The sequence below is a fragment of the Buteo buteo genome, chromosome 2 (assembly GCF_964188355.1).
Source record: "Buteo buteo chromosome 2, bButBut1.hap1.1, whole genome shotgun sequence".
Classification (NCBI taxonomy): domain Eukaryota; kingdom Metazoa; phylum Chordata; class Aves; order Accipitriformes; family Accipitridae; genus Buteo; species Buteo buteo.
The window spans coordinates 26,222,607-26,250,193 of record NC_134172.1 but is presented as its reverse complement, the minus strand read 5'-3'; the positions used below and the strand labels follow the sequence as shown (position 1 = coordinate 26,250,193).

The 27,587-nt window shown below is 39.5% G+C and overlaps 1 protein-coding gene across 8 annotated transcripts in view; it reads right to left on the bottom strand.

Moving 5' to 3' along the window:
• AKAP9 (A-kinase anchoring protein 9) overlaps positions 1–24,382 on the bottom strand; it is a 124,800-nt gene extending 100,418 nt beyond the window's left edge. For 7 of the 8 annotated variants that reach the window (XM_075049036.1, XM_075049064.1, XM_075049054.1 and 4 more), the window contains exon 1: positions 24,147–24,382. In XM_075049036.1, the coding sequence (XP_074905137.1) occupies positions 24,147–24,194 (48 nt within the window). In that variant the 5' untranslated portion in view covers positions 24,195–24,382. The remainder of the gene's footprint in view (positions 1–24,146) is intronic. The other variant, XM_075049046.1, reaches the window with a different exon arrangement.
• Positions 24,383–27,587: the final 3,205 nt, after the last annotated feature.

Below are 27,587 nucleotides of genomic sequence, written 5' to 3'. Positions count from 1 at the left end.
TCCACCACACCTGTCTTCCAGGCATATCAGCTTGATAACACGAAAACTAAGTCTGTGGAGAATTTAACCCTGCTTCTGTCAGTTCTGAATCTGCAGTTTTGAAACAATTCAAAATCAAGTGTCTGTCAAGTTACAAAAGTTGCAAGGAAGAAGAAAAGATGTAAACACAGATGTTACTCATGGAAGAGGAAGGATCCAAAAACAGAAGCTGAAGGATGCTCAGAACAGGCTCTCTGCATCGATCCATCTCCAAGGAGCAATAGAGAATGAGCACTTTACCCCGGGAAGGCATCAGGAACATAGCCAGCTGTGATGCAACTTTACCATAGGTTTTAGCACATCCGAAAACCAATCTAGAGCAAGTCTTCTTTCACTATCTGCCAGCATGTTGCCTCCAGCTTTTCCCATCATGCTGATAAGACCTTGGATCCTCCAAGCAGTATTGAATCCTGTTAAAAATTCCATCAGTGTTTTCTGGTAGTGAGTAACAGCTGATTTTGCTCCTTATCCTTGTCTCTCAGCTTTTCCATCTAAAATACCTAACACCTTGCAATTTTCAGCTTATAGGTTTTTCAAGTCCTGCTTGTAGGCAAAAAAAGGCAACACTCTTGGAAACAGATGTGTCCACTTTATAGCAATAAAAAAATTGTATTATGGTGTCCATGTTTATTGTCTGAATTATTTCTATTGAATATCCATTGTATAATTAAATTCTTAATTGTAATAAATAAATTGAAGTTTTAAGCTAAACTCTGAGAATGAAACTATGTTTCTTTCCTTTTAATGCATAACAACCTACAATAAAATTGTGCAGGAAGAATTACATGTTTATTTTCAGAAGTGCCGTTTACAACAGGTGCTCAGCTTCCCATTAGACTGAAAAATGGGAAGTCGTTGGATGTTAGCACTAAATTCTGTGGATGCACAAGACATGCTGCCTCTTAGAAAAACACCTATTCAAAATCACAAGACTACAACAGAGCAGCGTGCAGATAAGTAATGGGTATAATTTTCAAAATAATTTCCCACAGTAAAAAAAACAATTGCACCAGAGAACTCAGATATTTAGAGCATATATTTATTTATCTGGTTCTAATTATAATTTCTTTCTACTTATGAATCCCCCCAAAAATACTAGCACCAATCACGCATCACAGACTGCAGCAAAATTACAGACACCTGGTACAACATTACCTTAGCTTTTAAATGCTGATATCCTCCAACTGGCAGAAAGTCAGAAAAGTGGAGGAGAATCAACCACTATTAGGAATTAAATACTCTTGAGACAGAAGGGAACTGACTTGCAGAGTGGTGGGGATTACTTGTGTAACCGTGTCAATTATGATAGTTAATGCACTGCTATAATTACAACAGCAGCATTGTTTATTTATTTATTTATTCAGCTATCTTCAGCACATTCTGACACTTGGCAATTGTGCCAGCAATCTAGATTGCTGGGATACGCTGTCCACTGATTAATTTCAAATATGGTCTGACTGAACTATTTCTAGAGTAGAAGTGCATGTTAAAATAAAATTTGGCTCCAACAGAATGCAAAACTTAATCTCCTCTTAAGCATTTAAAAAAATATATAAAATATCCAAACAAAAGCTGCAACATTTAATCACTGCCCATATATCAGCACAAGAAAATACTGAAAAAATCCATGAATATTTAAAAAGCTACAGTTATAAAGCATAAATAGCTATATTTTTACTTCACATGCATAAAAGACTTTTTAAAACAGAAAAAACTGGATGCTGCCTTATGATTGCTTATTATTCCTTAACATTCTGAGACAATGTATTAGATCTGGATAGTCTCATTTTCAGAGTTAACAGGAATTAAAATTGCTCAGTGCCTCTGAAGAAGGCTGTTATGAAATAAGATAACCAATATTTGCTGTACTTACTGTTTAAAAAACAAATTCTAATTGCTAAGACAAGAAGTTTATAGGTAGCATATCCTGTACAAGTATAGTTGTACAGTTATATTTCATGTATTAATTTCAAATTTTAACTTACTAACATTGAATGCTTACATCTCAAATTCAGTGCTGCACAGGCAGCTCTTACAGAAAGAGCAGGGACTGTTCATCTCTCATAGCTCCTCGTAAGTATAAAATCTCTATTTCTTTTCTTAACTTGTATTTAAAGAAGCAGCATAGAAGCATGAGTTGTGAACTTACAGACTGACAACAAAAAGGAACCTCAGAGAAGCTGCTACAGGCAGTAATTATTCTTTTTCATTTCTACACTGTACAATAAAAGCATGAATTAAGATCTACATTATGGTCTTGACTTCTCAACTACTATCGTTTCAAAAGATGTTCCAGATACTGCTTAAACTTCACCTGAACATGTCCTGCTCACAGAAGGGGACTTGCTCTTTGTCAGAATTTCTCAAACAGTCTGGTATCCAGTGAGAAATGTTTTGTACTAGACCAGGTCATCTTTAGATCACTCAGTCAATGTAAGAAGACAAGGACTTCTGTCTGAATCTTCCTGTCTGTAGCTTAGAGCAGTGGTTAATGGCTCAAAGTCAAACTGGCAGTCCAATAATATTCAGTATGTTTATAGATAATCTGGATGATGAAATCACATGCACCTTAACCAAGTTCATGGATGACATCAAACTGGAGGAAAGCCAGATACACCAGAAGGAAGAACCACCACACAGAAAGACCTCAACATGCCAGAAGACTAAGCCAACAAGACCTGCATGAGATTTACCAAAGATAAACATCAAGTCCTGCACCTGGGATGGAATTACCCATACAACAGTAACAGCTGGGGACTGACTGGCCTGGTAGCTCTGCTGAAAAAGACCTGAGAGTCCTGGTGGATAGCAAGCTAACCATTAGAGAGCAGCATGTCCTGGCAGCAATGAAGAGAAACCATGAGAAACCTCTCTGAAATGACTCTCAATGCCTACCTGTGATGGGTTGACCCTGGCTAGACGCCAGGTGCCCACCAAAGCCGTTCTATCACTCCCCCATCCTCAGCTGGACAGGGGAGAGAAATATATAACATAAAGCTTGCGGGTCAAGATAAGGACAGGAGAGATCATTCACTAATTACCATCACGGGCAAAACAGACTCAGCTTAGGGAAAATTAGCTCAATTTATTACAAATCAGCCAGAGTAAGGTAATGAGAAATAAAATGAAATCTCAGAACACCTTCCCACCACCCCTCCCTTCTTCCCGGGCACAACTTCACTCCCGGATTTCTCCACCAAGCCCCCCCAGTGGCACAAGGGGGACAGGGATGGGGTTTACGGTCATCACATGTTATTTTCTGCCACTTCACCTCCTCAGGGTGAGGGCTCATCACACTCTTCCCCTGCTCCAGCGTGGGGTCCCACCCACGGGGTCAGTCCTCCACGAACATCTCCAACGTGGGCCATTCCCACGGGCTGCAGTTCTTCACAAACTGCTCCAGCATGGGTCCTTTCCACGGTGTGCAGTCCTTCAGGAGCACACTGCTCCAGCGTGGGTCCCCCACGGGGTCACAAGTCCTGCCAGAAAACCTGCTCCACGGGCTCCTCTCTCCACAGATCCGCAGGTCCTGCCAGGAACCTGCTCCAGCGCGGGGTTCCCACACAGTCACAGCCTCCTTCGGGAACCCACCTGCTCCAGCATGGGGTCCTCCACGGGCTGCAGGTGGAGATCTGCTCCACCGTGGACCTCCCTGGACTGCAGGGGGACAGCCTGCCTCACCAGGGTCTTCCCCACAGGCTGCAGGGGAATCTTTGCTCCGGCGCCTGGAGCATCTCCTCTCCCTCCTTCTTCACTGACCTTGGTGTCCGCAGGCTTGTTTCTCTTACATGTTCTCACTCCTCCCTCCCGCGGCTGTTCCTCACTCCCAACTTTTTTTCCTTCTTAAAAATGTTATCACAGAGGCGTTACCACTATCACTGATTGGCTCGGCCTTGGCCGGCGGCGGGTCCGTCTTAGAGCCGGCTGGTATGGGCTTGCTCTCTCGCGAACACAGGGGAAGCTTCCAGCAGCTTCTTACAGAAGCCACCCCTGTAACCCCCCCCACTACCAAAACCTTGCCACATAAAACCAATACACTACCATAGTAAATGACTAAGATACGAAGCCAACGGTCTGTACACCAGTTTTGCGATTTAATACTTATTGCATGACTGAAAAGACCCTATGCAATCCTGTTTTGTAAAACAGAATTTGGTAGCAATAATACCATTTGTTATTTGAGCATCTGGTCTCACAATACAGTGGAAAAAGGTCCAGTGAGCCTAACAAACACTCCTAGCTTCAGTGCTTTAATGTAAATGTTGTATTTAACAACAGGAAGCATATCTTAAGCTTTCAATCTAGCAGACTGAAATTCTCCACAGGAGCAGTGTCTGCAACTAAGCACATGGAGGGTAGGCAGATGTGAAATAGTATTGTCAAGTGTTGCCTGGGACTTGTCACCAACACAAAAGCCACAAATTTGGCCGAGAAAGGGGTATTTATTTTGCTTATAGAATGAATGCTAAAGAGTCTGCTCTAAGCTGTGTCTGAATGTATAACATGCATTGTAGCAAACTGTATTGTACAAGTTTTAACTACAATATATCCCAGAATCAGATAGACTGTGGCTGCAAGTGCAAGATAACACTCAGGTGCATCATGAAACTCATGGAAGATCATAAACAGTCCTATGATAAAAATGGCTCAGGCTTTTCCAAATATAATGCTCCTAATCCTCATCACTGAATGATAATAAGGTATAATTTCTGAATGATTACTGAGAATGAAAGTGAAACCAAAATATTTAGACTAAGACCGATAACTTGTCTTAAAAGGCGAAGGATTAATTTAAGATTCACCTGCCCTAGTAATGATAGGTCACTACTCCCCTTGAGAACAGGTAAGCAATTATTGCTACAGAGGCTTTCAGTGACACACAAAGGACAACAAGCAAGGCCCTGGGGTGGGATTTGTTTTGGTCATCTATAAAGCACAGATACGTCCCATGAAGTCTTGACTTGGGTGTCTTGCAAGCCAATAGGGACAAAGCAAAAAGGCCAACCTGAATTTGAAATTTTGACAACATTCAGAAGCTGAAGATCTGCTGTGATTTTAAGTCTCAGGTTATCTATTCCACCTTCCCCTGGATAACTGAAAAAACACCTGCTGTAATCTGTTTCACCTGTGACCTGGGTTTATGATTCCAATATACAGTACCATTTTTATGTTCCATGGCAGCAGATAAGAGGCCCTCTAAAGGAATAAGGAAGAGAGCCTGGGAGACAGCAATACTAAGATTTAAGCAGTAAAGCCTCACCTAGGCTGTTCAAAACTCATTTGTTGTTATGTCACCAAATTTTGTAAAGCTTGACCATCCGTCCCCTAAAGAGGTATTGAATAGGCTAACTGGTAACTGCGTAAGAGATAAAGTGGCACGTTGTCACTTTTTGTCATATTCTCAAAAGGTCTAAGCACTGAGGGTTGCATTGCCAAAGCACTAACTCCTGAAGTATAGGCAAATTTACAGTGCCGCCTGCATCTTCTAAGTTCCTGATGCCTAAGAAAAGGATAACAGAGAGTGAGATGAATGGAAAATTATCAAATACAGAGGATAAATAGACATCCTTCAAGTGAAGTCTACTGATTCTATTCTATTATTCTATTCTGCTAATCAACAAATAGGAGAGTATCACATCTCTTTCCAAATCCTGAGATAAAAACCTACAGAAAGAAGATAACTGACAAGTAACCTGCAAATATGTTCAACATATTATATCACATAGCTGAAAATCCAAACTGTAAGTAAAGAATTAATGTTCTTTGCAATTTTCAATCTGCTTATCTATTGAGGCAAATGGAACTTTAGTTTATTTCTTCCATTCAACAGATGCTGAATTTACTAAGTGGGAAACATTAGCCTGAATGAACAAGAAAATAATCACCCAGGAATGAGGTATTTCCAATCTACTTTTTTTTTTTTATGTTGCACTTAGTCAGATTTTCCCAAATAACATGAGCAAGACCTTAGAATGTCTCTCCGTACGGAGATTTTAAGTGGCTCATGAGTATTAGAGGATGTCAATAAGGCTATGAAAATTTCCAAAGAAGAAATGCTATAGTCTCTACCTAAATACAAGCTTGAGAGTCTTTCAGCTTCAGAGACAGCCGTTCCTGTGCAGTACTCTGAAGAAAACCAATGGGATCACCACAATTTACAGTTACAGGTGAAGTACCATAGAGGACAACTGAGGACAGTGAGAATAACAGCATGCAGGGCAATTGTCTTCATCTTTTTAGCAGTCTGTATCAAGTTAGAGACTACTGTTGTCAGTGCTAATAACCAAGGGCACTGAACTTGAATGAACCCCTCCAGATGGCACTGTGAGCTGGAAAGCCTCAGAATTAGCGTGGTTCTGATCTGGTCTGCTCTTCCATGTCCCAAGAATTTAAATAGGAACAGACCTAGGAACAGCTAAGTTCATTACAGCTGGGTTATTTTCTGGACAAGGAATGTAAGTTAAGTGTATGAAAATACTCTCAAGTCAGGTTACAATGACAGACACAAGTACACCAAGCACATTTCAATGCTGGATTGCTTCAGGAAAAGCAATGCCTCAAACTAACTACTAAAAAAATTGCTCAACTGGTCTCTTAACTAACCTACTTATACATGCATGTTTTATATATTGCTCCTATCTACTTTTTAACTTTATCTTTCTCATACTGAATGTTGTATAACTGCCTCTGCTGATACAGAGGGTCAAAAAAGCACCTGACCTGCACTGGTACCATTATTTCCCTAAAGTGAAGGGGAAATAATTGGATTGGTCCAAGCTGTCAGTGACAAAAATGAGAGGGCAAATAGAAAGCTTGTTTCATGCTGCTCTGTAAAAAAGCACAGATCACCCATGCTCGAAGCCTGAAACATGAGGATGTCTTTGTCACATCAATGCAAAGGCAGCTAATGTAAAACAGAGCTTCTTTTACTCTGCATTAATTGAGGAAGATCACCAGTCGGGTGCTGTCTCAAAAGGCATGGTCTATCCTTTGCTTCTGCCCAGAGTTTCAAAGGCTCTGTAATAAGGTAAGGCAAAAGAGTTATGCAATGACAGAAATGCACTCCTGTTATACTAGGCTTATGTGTAACACCAACTTTAATTAAAAACTGGATCCTGAAGCTTTATTCAGCTAGGCTGAAAAAAAACCCCATAGCACAGAGACGGAGTCAGTCTTCAACGTCCTACAACCTCTTGAAACAATTTTTGGAGGGGAGGTGGGGAAGGACGACGAATTATCACAATGTTAACAAATGGATTAACAAATGTGTTTAAGAAAATCCTTCAGCCCCCTGGAAGGAAAAATATTTCCCCCTCTCCTCCCTTAGCTGTTCTAAAATCATCCAGCTTGCCAAAGCCAGGAAATTCCAGGCCAGAGCTAAAATTTGGTCAAGCAAATTTTAACAAAGCAGATGCAAATGTTTCCATTACATTTTATTCTTATAAAAGAATGGGGGGGGGGAGTTTTACTACTTAAATTGCTAAACTGCCAGTTTTTAAACAAGTCATATGATTTTCTTCACCAACTTTCTGAACTAGAAAACTTCACTGCTCTGCGATGCTGTTCTTCACATCTCATGAAAGTATTCTGAAAATTTGCACCCAGCAGATGGGTTTGTATATTAATTCATTCTTGAAAATGAATCCTAACATGAAGATTTAGATACTTTGAAAGCATTAGTTGTTTTCCATACAGTTACAGTACTGTTCATTGGACCGTATGAACTTGTTATCTCACAGCCCTTTAGAAACAAAAATATCAGTCATTATCCTCAGGCACTAACCAACCTTCAGTGTTGTCATAATCTTCAAGAGAGTCCTAAAATTCAGTCACTAGGCTATAACATTGCAAAGATTTTCTACATGCCACCATGTTTATGTCTACACACAAATCCACTAGACTTCAGCAATTTAATAGTAGTATGTACTAACCGCTAGTAAGTTACTCCCCCGCTGGACCTAGTTCTCTGGGGTGTTTTGGTATCCACATAAGGCAATGGGTAACTTCAGCTCTGACATCCACGTAAGGACAGTAAGCTCACTAAAGTGCAGGACCCTAAACAAGATGTAAACGTAGACAAGGTTCTATTAACTAAACCAGTTCCTGTTTTAAAAGTGTACATGAGAGCCTACAATATGATTTTAGTATCACTTTCCTACTGAATGAAAACACAGGATGTGGTATGTTTTGCTGACACAACCAAAAGACAGACTCTAGGAAGTGAACAGACAATTTATCTTTGGGGACTTAAATCAAGATATAAAATTATTATATCTTAGTAACACTTAGCAGCTGAACAGTAAGTGGTAGAGGCTATGACAGACAAAAGAATAAATAACATTTTTGAGCTCCAAAAGGTGACACAACCTTACCTATCATGGTTTTAGATGTATAACAAGATGATACCTTTCATCTTAATGAAAAGTTATGAAAATTCTAAGTTGTCAGATAGTGTTAGAACTTAAGAATAACTAATAAAACTAAGTCACTGGTGGCATGTAGTACACTAAATTAGGTAGGCTACACATGACACCAACTGAATGGAAACTAGATTGCTGTGTATCCCCTACTGGCCCAGGAGATGCAAAGAAATCAAGACAAAGCTTGTGTTCATTAATTCAATCATATGAAGATAAAAGCAAAACAAACAAACAAAGGCCTGGGACTTGCAAAAGTTACCACACCTTAAAGCCACTGGGACAGATTAAAGTAATGCCTACAAAATACACTTGGCAGAAAAAACATTAGACTGAAAGCCACAACTAGTGCCATATTTCATAAAGATCAATTCTCCAGCAAGCTTCAGCAATGACATTTTTTGTAAGGTTGTGCAATTACAAATTTGGCTAGGATTTTATGTACTTTTTTCCCCGCTCAACTCGATGAAATCAGCCTTGTGAAATGAGTTGTCTTCTGGAAGTAAAAGGCAGATACAGCCCTACTGAACAGGAGGCAAATGAGAGATAGTCCCCATGCTACTTAAGCATTAAAATTATGTACTAGCTTCCAATTTTATACCCACTTTTTCTTTCAATATTGTGTTTAAATTTATAATGCTAGGCCTTACATTTACTGCAGTTGATTTCTATAAACCCAGTGCAGTCAAGTGAATTACAACAAGGATCAATTTTACTCATTCTCACCTACAGAACCATAGTTCATGAATGGTTCACAATGAATTATTTAAACACAGCATACAGGTGAATACCATACACCACAAGAAAGAGAAATAAAGAAAGAAGTAATGGACATTCACAGATAACAAGCTTCAGCAGGTCTTCAGAAGAAAGCTTGTTTTATGGCATAGTAGCAATTTAGTGGTCAAATATAGGCATTAAATCATTAATCTATTCAGAACTTGAATTTTTTGGAAAGCAGCAGAGTCATCAGGCATGTGTCAGTAAGTATGTTGCCTTCTGTATCACTAAAAAAAAAATTACTAACAATCTGAGCATTGTTTAGGTAGTTACTTCACTTTATTTCTTCTTAAAGCAACTGGTTTAGCACCTGTTTTTTAACAAGCATATAGTTATATCAGCTATTTAACTATATATAGTTAAATCAGCAGCTGGAGACTCATTTAATTAATCCCTTGGAGTTCTTTCAGGATAACAATTTATTTTCAGAAAACAATTGCAATACAGAGTTAAGTGTTAAGCATCTTTATTCCACTATATTCGGGTCTTAAAAAAATATTCAACTCAAAAGAAATGTCTTCCAGAACAGGAATAGTCTAAAAAGCAATGAAACCACGTCATTAAATGCTACATGCACACAAAAAAGTTAATAAATCTCTGTCTTATTCAGTAATTTTCTTTACATGCTGCCCTTCTTCCTCGAAAAATAACCTTAGGAAAACATGCCTAAGACCACAAAACAGCAAAAAAGTGAGTCTATTTCTTCCCTGAGCCCAAAGTAAGGCTAAACTCCAATCTAAATTTCTGTAATAATAGATGGAAAGAGCAAAGTTTCCTTCTGGTAAAAGAAAAATTTAATTTCTTGTCTAGTATTTAGTATTTTTTCCTCCTCAATTACCACTCAATTACTATTTTTCTCCTTACTAACCACACATAACTGAATTTATGCCTGAGAGCGCTGGTTTCATTTAACAAAGCAGGAGCTATGTTTTTATTTTACGGGACCCCTAAAGTCACAATGCATTGCATAGTTAACTTCAGACAGAAACAGTACACTATCTTTACATAAATTAGCTAAATATACTACTACAAAAAAGTTCCTATAGAGTATATTCAGATTCTTATTGCCATTCAATTCTCCTAGCCCCTATATAAGCTTATAGCAGACTACCAAGAATAGATAGCAATAAAAGCTACGAATTCACATCCTAGAAAACTGAGTTTAGTTCTTATTTTTGCTAAAATTCTGGAGAAAAAAAAAAAAGTTATATAGTACACTGAACTTCCTGGAATGGGCAGAACAAGCCTGATCCTTCAAAGAGCAGTTCACAGGGTTTCTCCAAAACCCTTTTAATCTCTGGGTTAGAGCAGTCCCAAATACTTTATGAAGTACCACTGAAACGACCAATTCCGACTTTGTGGTAGAACATTCTTCATTACCAGAAAGAGAAAGGCCTGATAGTATCAAATCTGATTAATTTTTTTCAGGAAAAAACTTTAAAAAGTTGCTACTACCACAAAATAACTTTGATTACTTAATGAGAAGTTGCTTGAGAACAAATCTTCCAATTATTCAAAAGCTGGGCACAGAAACCTTTCATATTATTAACAAAATATTAAAATAGTTGGTTCCAAAAATCCTATACTATAACTTAGCAATTAAAATCAAAACCCATATAGAGTAGTTAACACATGATATTTAGACAATGCAATTTAAAATACTATATAAATGTTTTCTCTAATTCAGAAACATACAAAAATCATAATCTACGGCCATCTGTGCTTGCCAGTTAGAAGCCAACTATAAAAATACAAAAGTATGCAAAAGCAACAGTTGCCAGTATCTCCACACAGTGCTTGTCAATCAAATTACTGGCAACCTGCAAGTTTATATTTGTAACACAGACACTTTCTTCCGCTTATTGTCTTATGTGTTTAAAAGTTAAGGTTGACATTTTACATTTTTATAAAGATTGATATTTTAACATTAATTTTAAATTATAAAACCAGAAAATATAAAGCTTCAAGAAGGAAAGTAATGATTCTCATGTTTCTAATAATAGGATTCTAAATACAAATTACTTGCACAAGATTTGATTTTGAGTATTACCAGACTGACTTATATTCTGATTTAGATGAATTTATGTATGAAATAATTATAAGCAGAACACTATTATGTTTGTTTTCAACTGGGAAAAAATCACCAGAATAAATCTACTTTCAACAGTTTTATGGCACTCCATGCACTAATTTGAGTGGGTTCCTAATAAAACACTTGAAATCGATTTTCCCCATACAGATACAGCTACATGGACATTATAGCCCAAATCAAAAAGGTGTTCTTCCCCATCCTCAGTAGATGAAGATAATACCCAAAAATACAGACTTATTTTTGAGACCATGAAAAGATTTGACCACATCAGTCCATTATCACCTGGGATGACAGCTATCATCCTACCAGATAACATAATTCTGTACCTCAAGTTATTCTTACCTTGTTTCAAGTAAAATCTAAGAATATTACCTACATAAGCTGACCACAAGAAAAGCACCATCAGACTTAAAGAACTCATGAAAACCAAAAATATTCCAAAATTGGGATTGCAGGTAGAAATAAATTTTGCCCTGATGTAGAGTATGCATGCATTAACAGCCCAGTCTTTACATTTTTTTCCCCATAGGATTGGCCTTAATCAGCACTCAGACTGTACTGAGATACTGCCATTTGTAGAATTACCTTCTCATTCACTGTAAATTGGAAGGTGTGTAGAAAACAAGTCAGTTCTGCAGGAATATAAATGATGATCTTATGTTGGAGAAAGGAGAACACTGCATACAAAACCTCTGTGCTTTTGCTATTTCTACCAATCTCCCTGCCAGTCACCAAAGAGATCAAACCAAGGTTTCTATGATGTTCCTCAGCTGTCTGTTCTTCAGTATAGTTGCATATCCTGGAAGAGGAGGAGGACCCTCAAACAACAGTGCTGACCACTACTGTGAAATGCAGGACCCCTTCCTGGCTTCAAGTTCCCTTCCTGGCTTCAAGTTAGATCACACATCATCACTTTTTTTTTTTAAACACCGGAGGATCCTGTAGACTACTGTTCCATCCAGTAATGAAATGGAAATTTGAAATTTCTCCTTTCTGCCATTGGGAAAGCATGTGAACTTTCCTCTATCATCTTCTTTCATGCTGCTGTGGTTTCCCAAGTTTTCTGTCAGCTCATTTCTCCAGACTGTCAAGGTCTCTCTGAAAAGAAGCCCTATGCTTCAATTCATTAACTTGGTATCATCCATGACCTTGCTGAAGGCACATTCCCTCCTATTGTCCAGGTTGTTAAAAAAAACATCAAACAGTAGCAGCCACAGTTGCAACCTCTGAGGAACACTACAGGCCACGAGCTTGACTTTGTATCAGCACTGAGCATAGCAGTCCAGGTAGTTTTCTATCCACCTTGCAGTCCACCTATCCAAACCACCTATCTCCAGTTTGGTTACAAATAGCCTCTAACATCATATCAAACACCTTCCTAAAGTCAAGGTAAACAGCATCCACTGTTCTCTCCCCATCTACTGAGCCACTCGGGTCATCACAGAAGACAATTATTTGCCCTTGATGAATTCCAATCATGTTCTTGCCCTTCATGTGCCTGAACATGGCTTCCAGGAGGATCTGCTCCATAATCTTCCCAGAGACAAGAGTCACGCTGACATTCCTATAGATCCCCAGATCCTCCTTCTTACCCTTCTTGAAGATGGGTCTGAATGTTTGGTTTTTTCCCTGCTCATTTGGAATCTCCTAATCACAATGACCTTTCAAAGACAAGCAAGGGAATAGCCTTGTAACGATAGCAGCCAGCTCTGGCAGGAAGCTTGGATACATCACATTCAGTCCAATAAATTTGTGTACATCCAATATGCCTAAGTGGTCCCCAGCTTGACCTTCTGTACTGTGGATATGCTTCAGTCCCTCCAATTCTGCCGTTACACTCAGGGACGTGGGAAGCCCAAGGACAGTCCTTAACATTAAAGGGGCAAAGAAACCCTTGAGTATTGCTTCCATGTCCTTTTGTACCAGATCATTTGTCAAGATAATTTTGAATTTTAAGCCTCTTCACCATGCTTGCTACTCACTTCAGTTTAGTACTGTCTACATATATTCATGCATTCTTTCAACTGCTAATAATGAAAATACTGAATGACATGGGCCCCTGAAAGACTAAAAGACCACCTACTTTGCGAGTAAGCCATTAAAACAAAAATAATGCTAAGAACCATTTTTTTATTCAGTTGTAACCACCAAATGATGATTGTACCTCGACCAAGTCTTTAGTTTGCTTATAAGACCATGTCGAACAGTATCAAAAATCTTAACACCACACTGACTTTCAGCTAGAAGTTCTGTCTGTGTTAGCCCTAGTTACCTAAAGGCACTCTCATATTAACAATTGTGCAGATCCCCAAGGACCTTAATGTTGACAATTCCTTTAGACAAGTCTGTTTCCTTTAAAAAGCAATCTTTGCCAGTCTTTTGGGACTTCCTAATGAGTATAAGCAGAGTCTTACTGATGACTGTGGCCTTAGTTATGGTGTATTATCAAGCGTCAACATAGCTTCCAGGGGGCCAGGGTTGGAGGTAATCAGCTGTTTCTCAAAAATCATGAATACTGATTAAAATCCTACAAGAAAAATCATGACACATCTAAAGAAAACTGTAGTCAAGCAATTGCTGTTTCCTCTGAGATTCTAATCAATACTCCATTCTAGCTCAAATAGTTTGTTCTTCCACAACACACTGCAAATTCTAATTAACTTAAAAGACTACCATTTCTAGAGTACAGGGCTTTAAAGATGCAGTGACACTGAGACACCTAATGAAATGCATGGAGAGAATCTGTATCTGAAGAGGCTCTGTCCAGACTTTTCTATGTAGCTAGTGCAAAAGAACTTAAATCACAAAAGCATTTGCCATTTCTGTTTGGTGTTGATGCTGCAAGAAAAGGGGCTACAGCCCACTGCATGTTGTTTCTGATCAGCAAGACTCCTACACTTCACAACAATGCACATTTTACTTCCCTCCTGCGCTGTAACATTTAGTCTATACACTATTAGAAGTTCGCTGAAAAGGGCTGAAGAGAGTATTTCACAGATTTTAGAAAAAGCATCAACTATCAATTTACTTTGAGTGTCTACGTACTGCTTATATTATCCTGATTCATATAAATTTAACTTTTTCCTCCTAAGAGAAAAAAGAAAGAATTTATCTTAGCAAAAAACTTTATTCTGCTGTAAACCACTTTAGTTGTATTTATGTACAATACATCTAGGTTTTTTCTCCTCCACTTCACACTGTGTCCTCTTTAATAAAAATGTATTTATGTCAGAGATATTTAAAGATCAAAAATTGAGGAAAAAAATTTAAAAGGTAGACAGAATATATAAATTAATGGAATAAAGCACAGTAAGATCTGAATAGTTTTGCTCGTATTTAATTTCTCATTAACTAAGAAGTCTGAAAGAAAAAGGTACCTTTAGAATTAATAGACTATGTCTAAGTAAGACTTTATTAATAACTAACATGAGATTATCAGTTTTTTCAAGTTGACAAGTGCCATGGACTTGATACAGAATTGGAGAGGTTACATCTTTGGCAACAAGACAATCAGCTTTTCAGATACAGATCAACAGTTTAAATTCTGTTCAAGCTTAGCAGGGACTAATAGCTACTCCTTGTTAATAAATATGAGTGATTTGATGACTTCCACCCAGTTGCCAAAGGCAATCTTTTCACAAACGTTAATGCTGAGATTTTCAAAGTAGTCTGGAGAATTGAGATACATTTTTAGGAAATTATTCGTAGGCATTCTGGCCACCTCTGCACACAGGGTTGGTGCAGAAACTGAACAAAACTTTAAATTTTGATTTTAAAAAATGTTTGTGGTTTTGATTTTTTTTTTAAATTGTAAAATACTTTAAAACAAGTCAAAGTCAGTTGCACTTCATCATTTTCCCACCTTGTTTATATTACTTTTACATGAATTCGTACCATGTGGCTTGTCTGGCACTGAATGGACAGAGTGAGAATAAAGCCCCCAAACTCAGTAGGTTTGTGAGAGACAGCTCTGTGAGGAGCAGAGCAGACATAAGGAAAGAACCAACTGCATGAATTTCATGCTCAGTGTGCAAGACTTGACAGGCTTGTATTATTTTGACAGGCTTCTATTATTTTTTACACGCTGCTGAATCATGAGAGAAAAGCGAGCTCACAAAGACACTGATAATGCTCACAAACTTCCAGACTTGTCTGTGGACTTTGCTTTTTTTTTTTTTTTCCCTTGTATCAGGATTTCCATTATCTCTTTAAACACAGCAAACTATGCTAGCTAGCACAACATACTACTAAACATACCAAGACAGGGTTTTCTTATCATTGTTATGGAGTGTTACCTGTGATAGTAAGATATTTCTCCTATATACTTTAAATTGAAAATATATATTCCCAATATATGGTACTAATATTAAATCAGCTACCTCACTTAGACAATATAAATGGATTTAGGAACATTTAAATATTTTTCCCTTGTTTTGTGGTTGGGCACAGCAGGTTTCTTCACAGAGAAGTAAGAGTTTAAGGACAAATAAAAACTTCAGAAAACTAAACCAGGATTAAGAGATAATCATGTCTGTTAAATCACAGCCTACCAGTGAAGTCGGATTTGAGTAAGCTCTTGTGCAACTTACTTTGCTTGTTCTCTGTAACACCTATTTTATCAATATTTGCACAGAAACATACTCAGTCCCAGAATCCCATCTACTCCACCTATTCAACTCCACCAATCTTCTCAGCTCAGGATCATAGTTTTAGAGATATGCTGTAATTTTGCCATGGCAGTACAGTTTTCATCAAATCTATGCTCTCCCCTGGAAATATCATCAAAATGGTATACATCCTCTTTCAAATTATTATCTCCAATTGTGGACTCTTAAAATTTCTTCATGTTTTGAGATTCAGAAGCATGGTCCAAGAGACTACCTCTTCTTTGTTTTGTGATGATCCTACAACTTAGGGTTGTTAAAACCGTGATCTGATCACTCCCCCGCCTTCCTAAGCTTAGTGTTTGGTTTCCAGGGTCTCACATTCTTTTGCCCAGCTGACAACTACATAATTTGTTCTATCTGGAACCTTGTTCAGGTTGCTTTTCAGAAGGGGAGGAAAGCAGGAACACTGACTCCATACTACCAAGAAACTAAGAATTGTAAGAAATCTTAACATATTTATTCATTCTTCTGTCTTTTCTCCACTGGTAGTAGGAAAGGTTGTTTATAAAATAAAATGTTGGCTTCTCAAGAAATCATGCGAAAATGCAGATTAACGTTTCTTTCAAGAAACAGGAACACCAGAACCATCAACACAATATGGCATGCCAGCACTTTGCAGTCAACATGCAAGTGTCTCATCATAAATTTCAAGATCTATTGACTTTATGTTTCAGCATAGCATTCAAAAGACTGCAGTTATCAGATGTGTTTCATTGAACTGTAGTACATTATCAATGTGGCTCTGCAAATTCAAAGTGTCATGTTAGCTGGTACCAGTAACAAAATTACTTTGAAACAAATATATAGCAATACATTTGAATCTCTAGCTCTAGGGCAGGTATTTAAGACAGAGCTTTCAGCCCCTAAATTAGGATTCCCAACAATTGTGTTGTTGGTATATAATCTCGTATTCCAATATATGGTAGGACAACACAGTTGGACCTACTTCAGCAACCTTTCTTCTTTGTCCTCATTTTCATCAGATTTTTCACTATTCCAAACACTAAGATGCTACAGTAACCATATATTATTCTTCAGTTAATGTCTCCGTACATCAATATTTAAAAGCACCTATTTGTTTGGTTATTTCCTGTGGGGAAAAAAATACAAGATTTTCTGGTAACACCTACATAAGCCAAAGGGTCCAATCTATTTTCCTTGGAGTATCAGATACGCTTTACTGCAAGTACTTTAGAAAGAATTTGTGGTGGTGATCCTGCTTATTTTCCAAATCAATATAAACAAACTTGTCTAGATACTGTTATAACTGAGGGAAACAAATGTCCCAGTCACCTCTGTTTTGCTATTGCAACACCCATACTAAGAAAATAAGTAGCTGGAAAGCAGACCATAGAAATGAGGGAGAGACGAGTGCTAAAATGAAGAAAGTCCTGAATGTAGGCAAAGACCAACTTTGTGCATTCTCTTCTGCAATTCCTTCTCTTTACACACGGCGAAGCAAGCAAACATTTTAAATTGTGTATTTACAATGCAATTTCTTGCTTTCATAGCGCTACTAACAATACTGTGTTGTCTTATTTCTCTATTTTTATGAAATTCACTGGGCATCTTGGATTAAAGACCAATTTTCTCTAAACTGGCTACAGAACAAAGGTTATTTTGAAGTGATATTTATCTGCATCCTCAGAAGAAAGCAAGTATTAGTTTAAGGTCATTCCACCTTGCATCTCTACTGTAAGGGAGACAGCTACTTCATAGCTTTGAACAAAAGGGTATATTGACAATCACACTTAAAACAAATAATCCAGCCCTGTATTGAAAGCAAGAATAGATCTCTGGAATGAGGGAAATGGAGATCAAAACCAGGAAATAGAAGAAAAATGGGGAACACATTTAGAAATAGGAAGAGTTCCAGTAGTGCCAATGGAAAAGAGAGTTGAAATCCCAGATTTCAAGTACTATTTTTTTTACAAGGACCCAATAAAGTCCAGAAAAAACTTGAACACAATGGGTAAAAAAGTAGACTTTCTTTTTATTTTTTTTTAAAGGAAAAAAGAACACTGAGAAAACTGTAAAGAGCAGGTAGTTCTATTATCCTCAAGAGAACAATTAAGTTCTACTAAAAAAACTCAACATTTAAGCTAGCCATCCCAATTTTCTGCTATTAGAAATAGAATGTGTCTTGAAAAGAGTTTCACAGACTACCTTTCTGTTTGATCTCTCATCTGAGCTCATGTAACAGCCCAGTAGCAATAAACTGTAGATAAAATATATTTACATCTTAAATGTATATAAATCTTTCTTCTATGATAAAATGCAGAGATATCCACTGTTTTGAACAAAAATAAAAGCATGCACAGTGAGGTGAACACCTCGCTTTTTGTTTCTCTCTCATCTCTACTCAATTTCTGCCCTATCTGCTTTTACTCAAAGAGTTTTAAAATGACATGTTTTCTCTCCAAGGTAATGTTTAGTCCTTGTATCTGTGATTTTCTCTGCAAGACAAAAACCAGTTCTTAAGCTTACTCATGTTCATAATCAAAATACACACAGGCAATTCCCTATACCTCCTACTATTTGCATTTAGAATTGACAGAGATGCAAAGGAGAGGGAGTGGATTGAAGCATGTAAAAGAAGAGGATACAAAAACCCCACAAGTTCAGAAGGACCTGGGAGAAGAAATAGCTTAGTAATACAAGAGAGGAATGCCTAGGAACTAGGTACAGGTTTGTGAGGATCTTCATGTGCAAGAAAAAGGGCTCCCTGAAGTAAATTGTCTTAAGGCCCATTTCTTCATTATAGTATTTTTTTTCATAGTTCCACTGCACTGTCCTGCTTCATTATAAACGAAGAGATTAGGCAGTTTCCATTCACATTTGTTGAGCCAAAGCTCACCTGTGCCTTTCCAGGAGCCTCTTGAGAGTTAGCCTAGACTCCCCTCCAGTTGCTTCCTCTCTTGTCCATTAATACGCACACAGCATCTTCAGATACAGAGAAAGCCCAGCATCATTCTCATTCTGTGAGCTTTTAGCCCATAAAGCTTCTCTCCTCCATACTTTATAAAGAGTGACAACAATGACTAGGGCTTTATGATGAAATTAGCACTTTGTGATACGGCTGAATATGACTTCTTATTTTAAGAGAAAAGCAGAGTAAAAAAATGCAGACTGAAAAGGAAATTCTTGCTTCCAGGATTCTGTTTAATTATTTTTGTTCAAGTTATTTGAGGCAGACAGAGGATAAAGAAAATGAACAGTCTACACATGAAAGCAAAAGAAGATGCGTTAGTAGGCCAGCTCTTTAATGAAATGTAAAGTTTAAACGTATTTCATTTGTCTTCTGTGATGAAAAACTCTTAATAACCACAGAAATACTGGGTTTTTTCCTCTTCAGGTAAATTACAGGAATTTAAAAGGACTGTGTTCTACAAACACAATCTCTATGTTGAATTCTTCTGGGGGTTTTAAATTAGACCTTTAATCTCTGTAGCACATAATTATTCCATGCTTTGCTTGAGTCATTTTTAAAAAAAAAACAACAACCTGATCAACAGCTTTCCTTGAGAAATACAAAACTTCTCAGTCCAAAGAGGTCAGAGATAAGGAAGTAACACCTTCTCTCCTCAAGAGTAAGATGTAAGAATGCAAACAGCGAACATTCTCAGACTCTTAGACAATGCTATTTTAATAATACACCTCATTTTCATTTTCAGCCATCTGAAATATTCACATCCATGACCAGAAGACAAAATATGCAATTATTTCTTTTTACTATTCAATTTGTGAAGGTAACTTGCCAAATTACTTCTACAACCTGTAGTACTTGTCCACTGAGTGCCATTAGAGCTGCCCAAACCAACTTCACCGTTCTACCTGCTCAGCAATTCTCTGGTACAGATCAAAAGCAGTCACACTGCTTATTCTGTGCTCAAGTGTTTAACTAAACCATTTCCCTAATTTCTTAAGGTTCTTCAACTATTACGTAATTTCTTCTAACACCTCAACAAGAACATATTACATATTATACATAGAACCTTTGAAAATCAGGACATTAAATTACATATTTCTAACATTAGACCTGAAATCCTAGACCAACCTGAGAAAATTTACAAAGTAAATTAGTGTCTTTCCCTCACCCACCCCTCCTACACCAAAAAAAAAGCATGCAGGTAAGGAGTGTACCCTTTTCTCAACACAAATTTAAACAGGAGCAATACACATATTTAAATACTCCGCAAATAAAATTTCAGTACTGTAAAATGGACCATTCTACAAAACTTGCTATGGGTAGTTTCATATCTCTTAATTTTACCAGTTATAATAGCTGTGCATTTCATATATCTGTGTGTGTGTATAAATTAAATCAAAATATTTTTTAAAATATAAAAAGCTTTACCAAAATATTGTCAGCTATTTTCTCACAAGGGAATCTGAGTCCCCAACATTTTTATTCTGAAGCTAGCACACTACTCTGCATAGTTTTGAAAGCTGACCAAAATAGTGCAACATCCTGATAAGAAAAGCCAGCTACTAAGCTCTTAAATAAATATATAAAATTAACATAGCCAACTACTATAAATAGTATCCACTGTAATGTTAGACGGGATTTCCAAGCAAACTGATGCACAGAGACATGCACACGTAGTACTTGTGTACATAAATATCACACTAAGATCTTCAATGACCATCCTCTCTAGTCTTTTGTAAGACCAGGTATATCTACACTATCTCAGGCCATCAGCAATATTCTAGAAACTCTTCAGCAAGGCACGTAACATATCTGATTGATTTCTAAATTCACTGTGTTCTGGGGCACTGATCAACTTAACATGCATCTACATTTCTGTTGCTGGCACACACCTCCTTTCCACCTTCCATCACAGTCAACCCTGTTTCTCTTAACTAGCATCTTTGACACTTTTCTTGCTCCACCATAATCAGATTGGGATATAAGACAAAGAAATTGCTTGTTTGGGGAGAAGGTAGTTCTATAAAGGCACAGAGAGACATTTTAACAGGTAAGGGAGACAGACATTTTTAAAGGCTTGGTTTATATCCAGCACATTTACCTTGCGGCAAAGGAAAATGAATGACTATAGGTCTGGAAAAAGGAGCATGTAATTTACTGGCTTAACTTTGTGCCTCCCTTGCCCTTGTGGCTTTGTAACAGACAGAACAGCAACATATGGTGCAACTGCTTCATGATAAAGACTTGGTATAGTCTCCAAAAGTCAGCAGGTACACATAAATGTTGGTGAGCTTCTATCAAGAGCTTCTTATTCAATTTTTCAAATGATATATTGGCAAAGGCTGTGTGTTCACACTGAGACCCATTCTGCCAGGTTTGAGTACACCTAGCACCTTTCAATCAAGGTAAGATTCACAACAAAGCTTCTCATTTCCAGTAATAATAAAGGACGACTCAAAAGAAACTTCTGTTGCAGAAAATCCATTTGTAATACACTTCTCTGTAAAAGATCGATGTGGGGACACAGTGTCTTAAGAAGACATGAAGAATAAAGAAAAACAAAGTTCCATTGCAGATAAATTCACACAGAACTAAACTCCACAGCTTGCCTCCTTGACATCATGATCAGAAACCAACCAAATAATTGCTTTACAGAAAGTTCGTATTGCTTAAAATGCACATACTGAGATTTGGCAGTAGTTAGCTATCTACTTTTTGAGGAAAAAAAAAGCAACAAAACAAACAAGAATCTAAGTCCCAATTTTGAATAATAACTCCACTGTTAGCAGTGCACCAGCCACCTCTATGGTACCTACTAGACTCTTTTACCAGCCTCCCAATTGCCAACGTTCATCCCGCAGTTTATGTAATTATATATTTTAAATATAAATAAGACATTTCAGGCAGATGCATCAAGGTATCTGTAGTATAGCAAACCTGCACTTTTAGTACAGTAACAACACATACTTTAATATACTTTTCCAGCTATTTTATTTAAACAACATTCGGTGGTTAGGCTCAAAAGTTTTTTGGATGCTTGTTCCTGTGGTTTGCAGAAAATGTTCATTGGAGCCAAGCAATTTTAGGAGACATACTGATTATGAATGTGTTTGTATCCTCAAAAAAAAAAAAAAGAGAAAAGCAGCTGCAGGAGCAACTCCTGCTTCCATTCTCTGCTAACGCAATTTCTTCTTTTTTGCCTTTATCAGTGACACCTGTCACTGGAAGACTGAGACCTAGTCTCTGCAGTAAAACACATGTAAAAAAAGGGGTAAGCGGTACACAGAACACCAGCGAAAAATCTGACAAACTAACACTGCTTTTACAGTCCCTTCCCATGTAAATCACATACAGCTTTAAAGAATTATAATGACTTAAAACCACATGGGATGTTTAAAAGCATAGGACATGAAAGTCTTCAGGCAAATACTTAGAAGAACATTAGGATTTAGTCAGAAAAGACTAGAAGAAGGGTGAGAGTTATGACAGTGCTCCTAAAATGCAAAATAAATTAATGAAGTGTGTACATGTCTTTTCTCAAAGTAAGCAGGAAGCCACTGAATTCCTGCTAGAGTCCTGGCTTTTGGTTCATTTTTCAGTAACTGTCCTTAATTTTCTGTGTTAACCCCAGGCCAACATGGTCAGAAAAATATAAATTCTCTTGATAAATTCTTCATTGTGCTTTATAACACTGGCAAATTTACTTCAACCATTTTCTTTGTGAACTACTTTCTAATTTTCTGCAAAAGAATTAACCAACCTGGGTGTGACAGAATGTACTGCCACCAGTACCCAATCTGTCCCAGTGCCTTTTAATAGTACTGCATAACATTGTGTAAACACCATTCTTGCTCTAAGCATTTAAGAACAGGTTTTCCTATAAAAACGTACAGCTCCATCCAGGAGAGTTTCTGCACGTATGTTTTGAACACTCTTTCAAAAGAAACAGAAACACGCCAAGTTACAAAATTTTTGTCTAGTACAGCAAAATTCTTATTCAATACTTCACAACCGACCTACATTCTCCTCTCCATAGACCACATAAACAAGACAATGGTGATATTTCATAGTTTCATCTTTAGTGTGTCTTCTCCTTGCCTGTACTATTACCCCCTGCCAAGTTACACGTGTATCTTTAGCATGAATGACTTACAAACTTCTAAAATTTTATCATTTAGCAATGATTGCTGGAAGGAACCAGACTATACCTAATGTCAAAACACTAATTTTATCTTATTTTCCTACGAATGCCATTAATTATCTTATCTCATTGACCACACCAAAGCTTTCTTTGAAGTAAAAAAGAGGTCCTCCTGGAGCGTGGTAACCCTAGTCTGTTGCCCAGAAGGCAAAGTGCTTTGCAGCCGGTGTGTGCTGAGCCATGCTTAAAGAGTAAAATGGTAAGCTCCCTGATTAACACACCGGTAAGCCCGCAGGGCACCGTCTGAGCCGCCTGACAGCCCATGAGGCGGTGACGGCTGAAGGCGGGTGTGCAGGCACCGAGGGCTGCCAGCGGCGAGCGCACACGGCCAGGTCCTGCCGGTGACTCCCGTACAACCCGGCGTTTTCAGGCGACGGGCAAACGCACCTCGCCGCATCACTGGAGGCACCTTTAATCCTCTGCCTCCTAAGGCTCTCTCACGGTATTAGCACCACACTGAGGAACAGCCGTCGGTTTTACAGACTGCCTTACAGGTTTACAGAGAGTTTTGCCGGGCTTAAGAGGCAAACCGGAATTCGTGCCTCGGGTGCGAGGCGGTAAGGAGGTTCGCTCTCCTCCTCCTCGGCTCTTCCTCCACCCGGCGCCGCCAACGGAGCGGGCCCCGCAGCGGGGGGCCGCCCGGGCCGTCGCCGCCCGGCCCTGCGACAGGCACCTGTGGCGTTCGCCGCGCGGGCCCCGCGGCCGCCGGCCACTCGCACCCGCAGCCCGGCCGGGGAACGCCGCTCGGCCCCGCGGCGCCCCGAGGCCAGCGGGGGGAGCCCGGGGCGCGCAGGGAGGACAGCACAAAGCGCCTGCTCCGCCCGCGGCTTTGTTCGCCGCGGGGCCCCGAGCCGAGCCCCCCTGCCGCAGCCCCACGCTCCGCCGCAGCCCCACGCTCCGCCGCCGCCCGGCCCGGCCCCGCTGACTACCCTCCCTCCGCCTCAGCGCGCCCCCCCTCAGTCTCCCCTCCCCTCCACGCCACGCCGCCGCCGCCTCCCCCTCCTCCTCCTCCCCCTCCTACCTTGGCTTTCCCAGCCTCCAGCTTCTTCAGCCGCTCCTCGTCCTCCATGGCGTCTGTGCGGGAAAGCAGAGCGTTACCGGCGGCGGGAGGCGGGGCCCTCCCCGCCCCCTCCCCTCAGCGGGGGCGCACACGCTCGCTGTCCTGTCCTGTCCTGTCCCGTCCCGTCCCGTCCCGTCTCACAGCGACGACAGCTGCCGTGGCGCGGCCACCGGCGCCGCCATCTTCATCTCCACGTAAACACGCGGCCGGGGAAAGTGACGTTGGGGCCGCCCGCTCCTCCTCCTGCTGCGAGCCCCTCCTCCCCACCGCGCCCCGGCCGCTCCGAGCGCCTCTGCCCGCCAGCGCCCCCCGCCCGCCCGGCGGCGAGTCCCGCCGGGGCCGCCCCCGGAGGAGCGGGTTTGCACCCCTGCGGGCCGAGCGGGAGCACGCACCCGCGGCGGGAGCCGAGTGACGGCCGGCCGCGGGCGCGGCCGCAGCCGCAGCCGCCGCGGGGAGGGAGGACGGAGGCACCGGCGGGCACACCCCCCTCCACACCCCTTCTCGCTCCTGCGGGCCGAAAGGCGGGGGGGGCTCGCTCTTCCCACAAAAGAACTGCGTCGGCAAGACGCCTGTAATTTGCTGTTGCTTTGATGCAAAGGTGTGAACAGACAATACCCGAGTCCTGCAGGAGTCCTGCCTTCTGCCCTCTCGCAAATCCCACCTCTCTGGCTACAGTGCTAATTTTGGCAGTTTTGATTCTCTTAAGTGTTTCCTTGCTCCTACGTGCCGCTCACCAAATTGCAAGCTTCCTATAGCACGGATCTAAAGCTTGGAAATGCTTTTTGATCCCGTGTTGCAGACCATGTAAGGATGACAACAAAGGATGTGTAGCCCCCCCCTGCTTAAATTACTTAATAGGCACTCATCGTGCCAGAGGAGTTGAAATAGGTATGTTAAAATCACAATGGGGAATACGGCACGCAGCAATTAAATGCTAATACAATTTCTATACCTCAGCATTCCATACAAAACAATATTCTGGGATTATTTAATGTTGTCTACTAAATGTGTGCCTTGTACTGGGAAAGACAACAGACTGTCTTACAGCAGCCTTCCCATACCTAAAGGGGGCCTACAAGAAAGCCGGAGAGGGACATTTTACAAGGGCATGTAGTGGTAGGACAAGGGGTAATGGCTTTAAACTGAAAGAGGGTAGATTTAGATTAGATGTAAGGAAGAAATTTTCCACTGTGAGTGTGCTGAGGCACTGGAACAGGTTGCCCAGAGAGGTTGTGGGTGCCCCATCCCTGGAAGTGTTCAAGGCCAGGTTGGATGCGGCTTTGAGCAACCTGGTATAGCGGAAGGTGTCCCTGCCTGTGGCAGGGGGGTTGGAACTAGAGGATCTTTAAGGTCTCTTCCAACCCAAACCATTCTATGATTCTATGATTAGATGTTCATGATGTGCTTTTTCTTTCAGTTACCCCTGAAGTTGGTTCCATTTGTGGTGGTGCAATGGATGGCACAGGCTTACACATCCCTGGCATGCCTTTTTTCATTAGTGTGTAACAGCTGCGTGTGAACAGATTCCTTGTTCTGCATTTGGAATCATTCTGCTTTATTAAATGCAAATTCTAAAATGTTTCTGAATTAACTTAGATCTCGGCCTTGCTGATCTTTTTAACATAATTCATTTAGTATACATTCTTTCCTCGCTTGAATTTTCCAGCAAAGACCAGATACGCTCAAAACAGAAAAAATGCCAAAAGAAAACATCATTTGCACAGTATTAGTGATCAGGACCAAGATGAAAAATATTAGGACTTCTAGCGGCAGAATTCCATAGACATATTACTGCCAAGGTAAACTAAACGTACATTTTCCACTTCTCCTAAAACACATTACATTTCATGGAAAAGTCTGAAATCATTTGTTGATCAGTACACGTAACGTGCATTCCTGTGTTTACAAGGCAATGTCCTCAACCTTCGGTCAAAAAGGAAATGAATACCATTTAGGTCAAAAGAAGAAAACACCATCCATGGTAGGGAATGACAAACATCTGCATTATACTTTGTTCCATATTTGAAGCAAGCATATGTTTCAGTTAATGTTCTCAGACTTTGCTATTTCATGAGAGGAAAAGCATGTTATAGAGAAAAACAGCAAATGAAAATGAAATTATGAATTACTTGAAGAGGAAATATTTTTATAGAAATACAAATTTAGTTGAGTTCATTCCTTAAAAATATGTTCTCAAGTCAGTAAAAGAAAGTAGTTTATGCAAAGCCTGTACAAATGGAAGTTTTCCCCAGCAATTACAAAGGCCCAGAGACCCCTGAGGGACAAATAAATCACCTTTTCTGTCCCAATTACATTCCTCTTGGCTGATGGAGGCCACTGTCACAGAACTAGCTCTTAGGTGTCAGTAGATTTTCACACACGCATGATACTATCATAGTAATTTCTTAATCAGTAAACATCCTATTTAGAAGATAATTACGAACTTCCCAAATCCCATAATTAAACGGGTTCTTGAGTTAATCCTAAGAATTGATGGGCCTAATTTTCCTCTCACTTACAGACTTATTTCCATGTCATTCTAATGGATTTTAGTTAAACACCTAATTCATGATGATGAAACTCATAAAGATCAGACTGACAGACTATAATGGAGTATTGTGGAAATTACTACTGGATAAAATATCCCAGGGAATAATATTTCCATATTCTCTCAACATTAGAAGGAGAACAGGACTTTCTCTCCTAGGAAAAAAAATCCATACAGTACAATTTCCTACTTCAGCTATTTAAATTCCTATTTTATCATTTATGCAGGGCGAGCTGACTGGAATTCACAACTTGGTTAGCCAATTAAACTTCCAGTTACAGAAAAGCATTAATCTTGCTTGCTTAATTCTCAGAATTGATCAGTAATGTTCACTTGCCTAAGAATGTAAGATGGTGCCCAAGAGTCAGGCTAATAACCTCTTTAAAAATTGGTTAACTTTCTAACACTCATTGAATTCACGTAAGTTAAACATGTATAAACTGCTTTCAACAGTAGCATATGTGAAGTGAACCAGATTAACAGGGTAAAAAATACAGATAAGACATTCTCCAGAATAGGAATGACTGGTGTTTTGGCCCAGGCTTATTTTTATATATAAATATATTGATTATTGGAAATGTTCATAAAGAACTGCACTGAACCAGCTTTGATTATCAGACCTAATTTTTGGTTGTGTTTGTCTGTAAACAAGGACAAAGGCCTCTTCACCTACTGCATTTTCTCTAACAATGAAACTCCACCTGCTTCCTACCCCTTCTGTTTCCTTTATTCACTGTTCAGTGAAGGTATGCCTGGTGACTCTCACCATGGTGCTTTGGTAGACTGCGAGGCCAAAAGATGAAGCCTAAAGACCATTTGAAGGAAATTCAAATTCTGCCATAGTCCACTGAAGT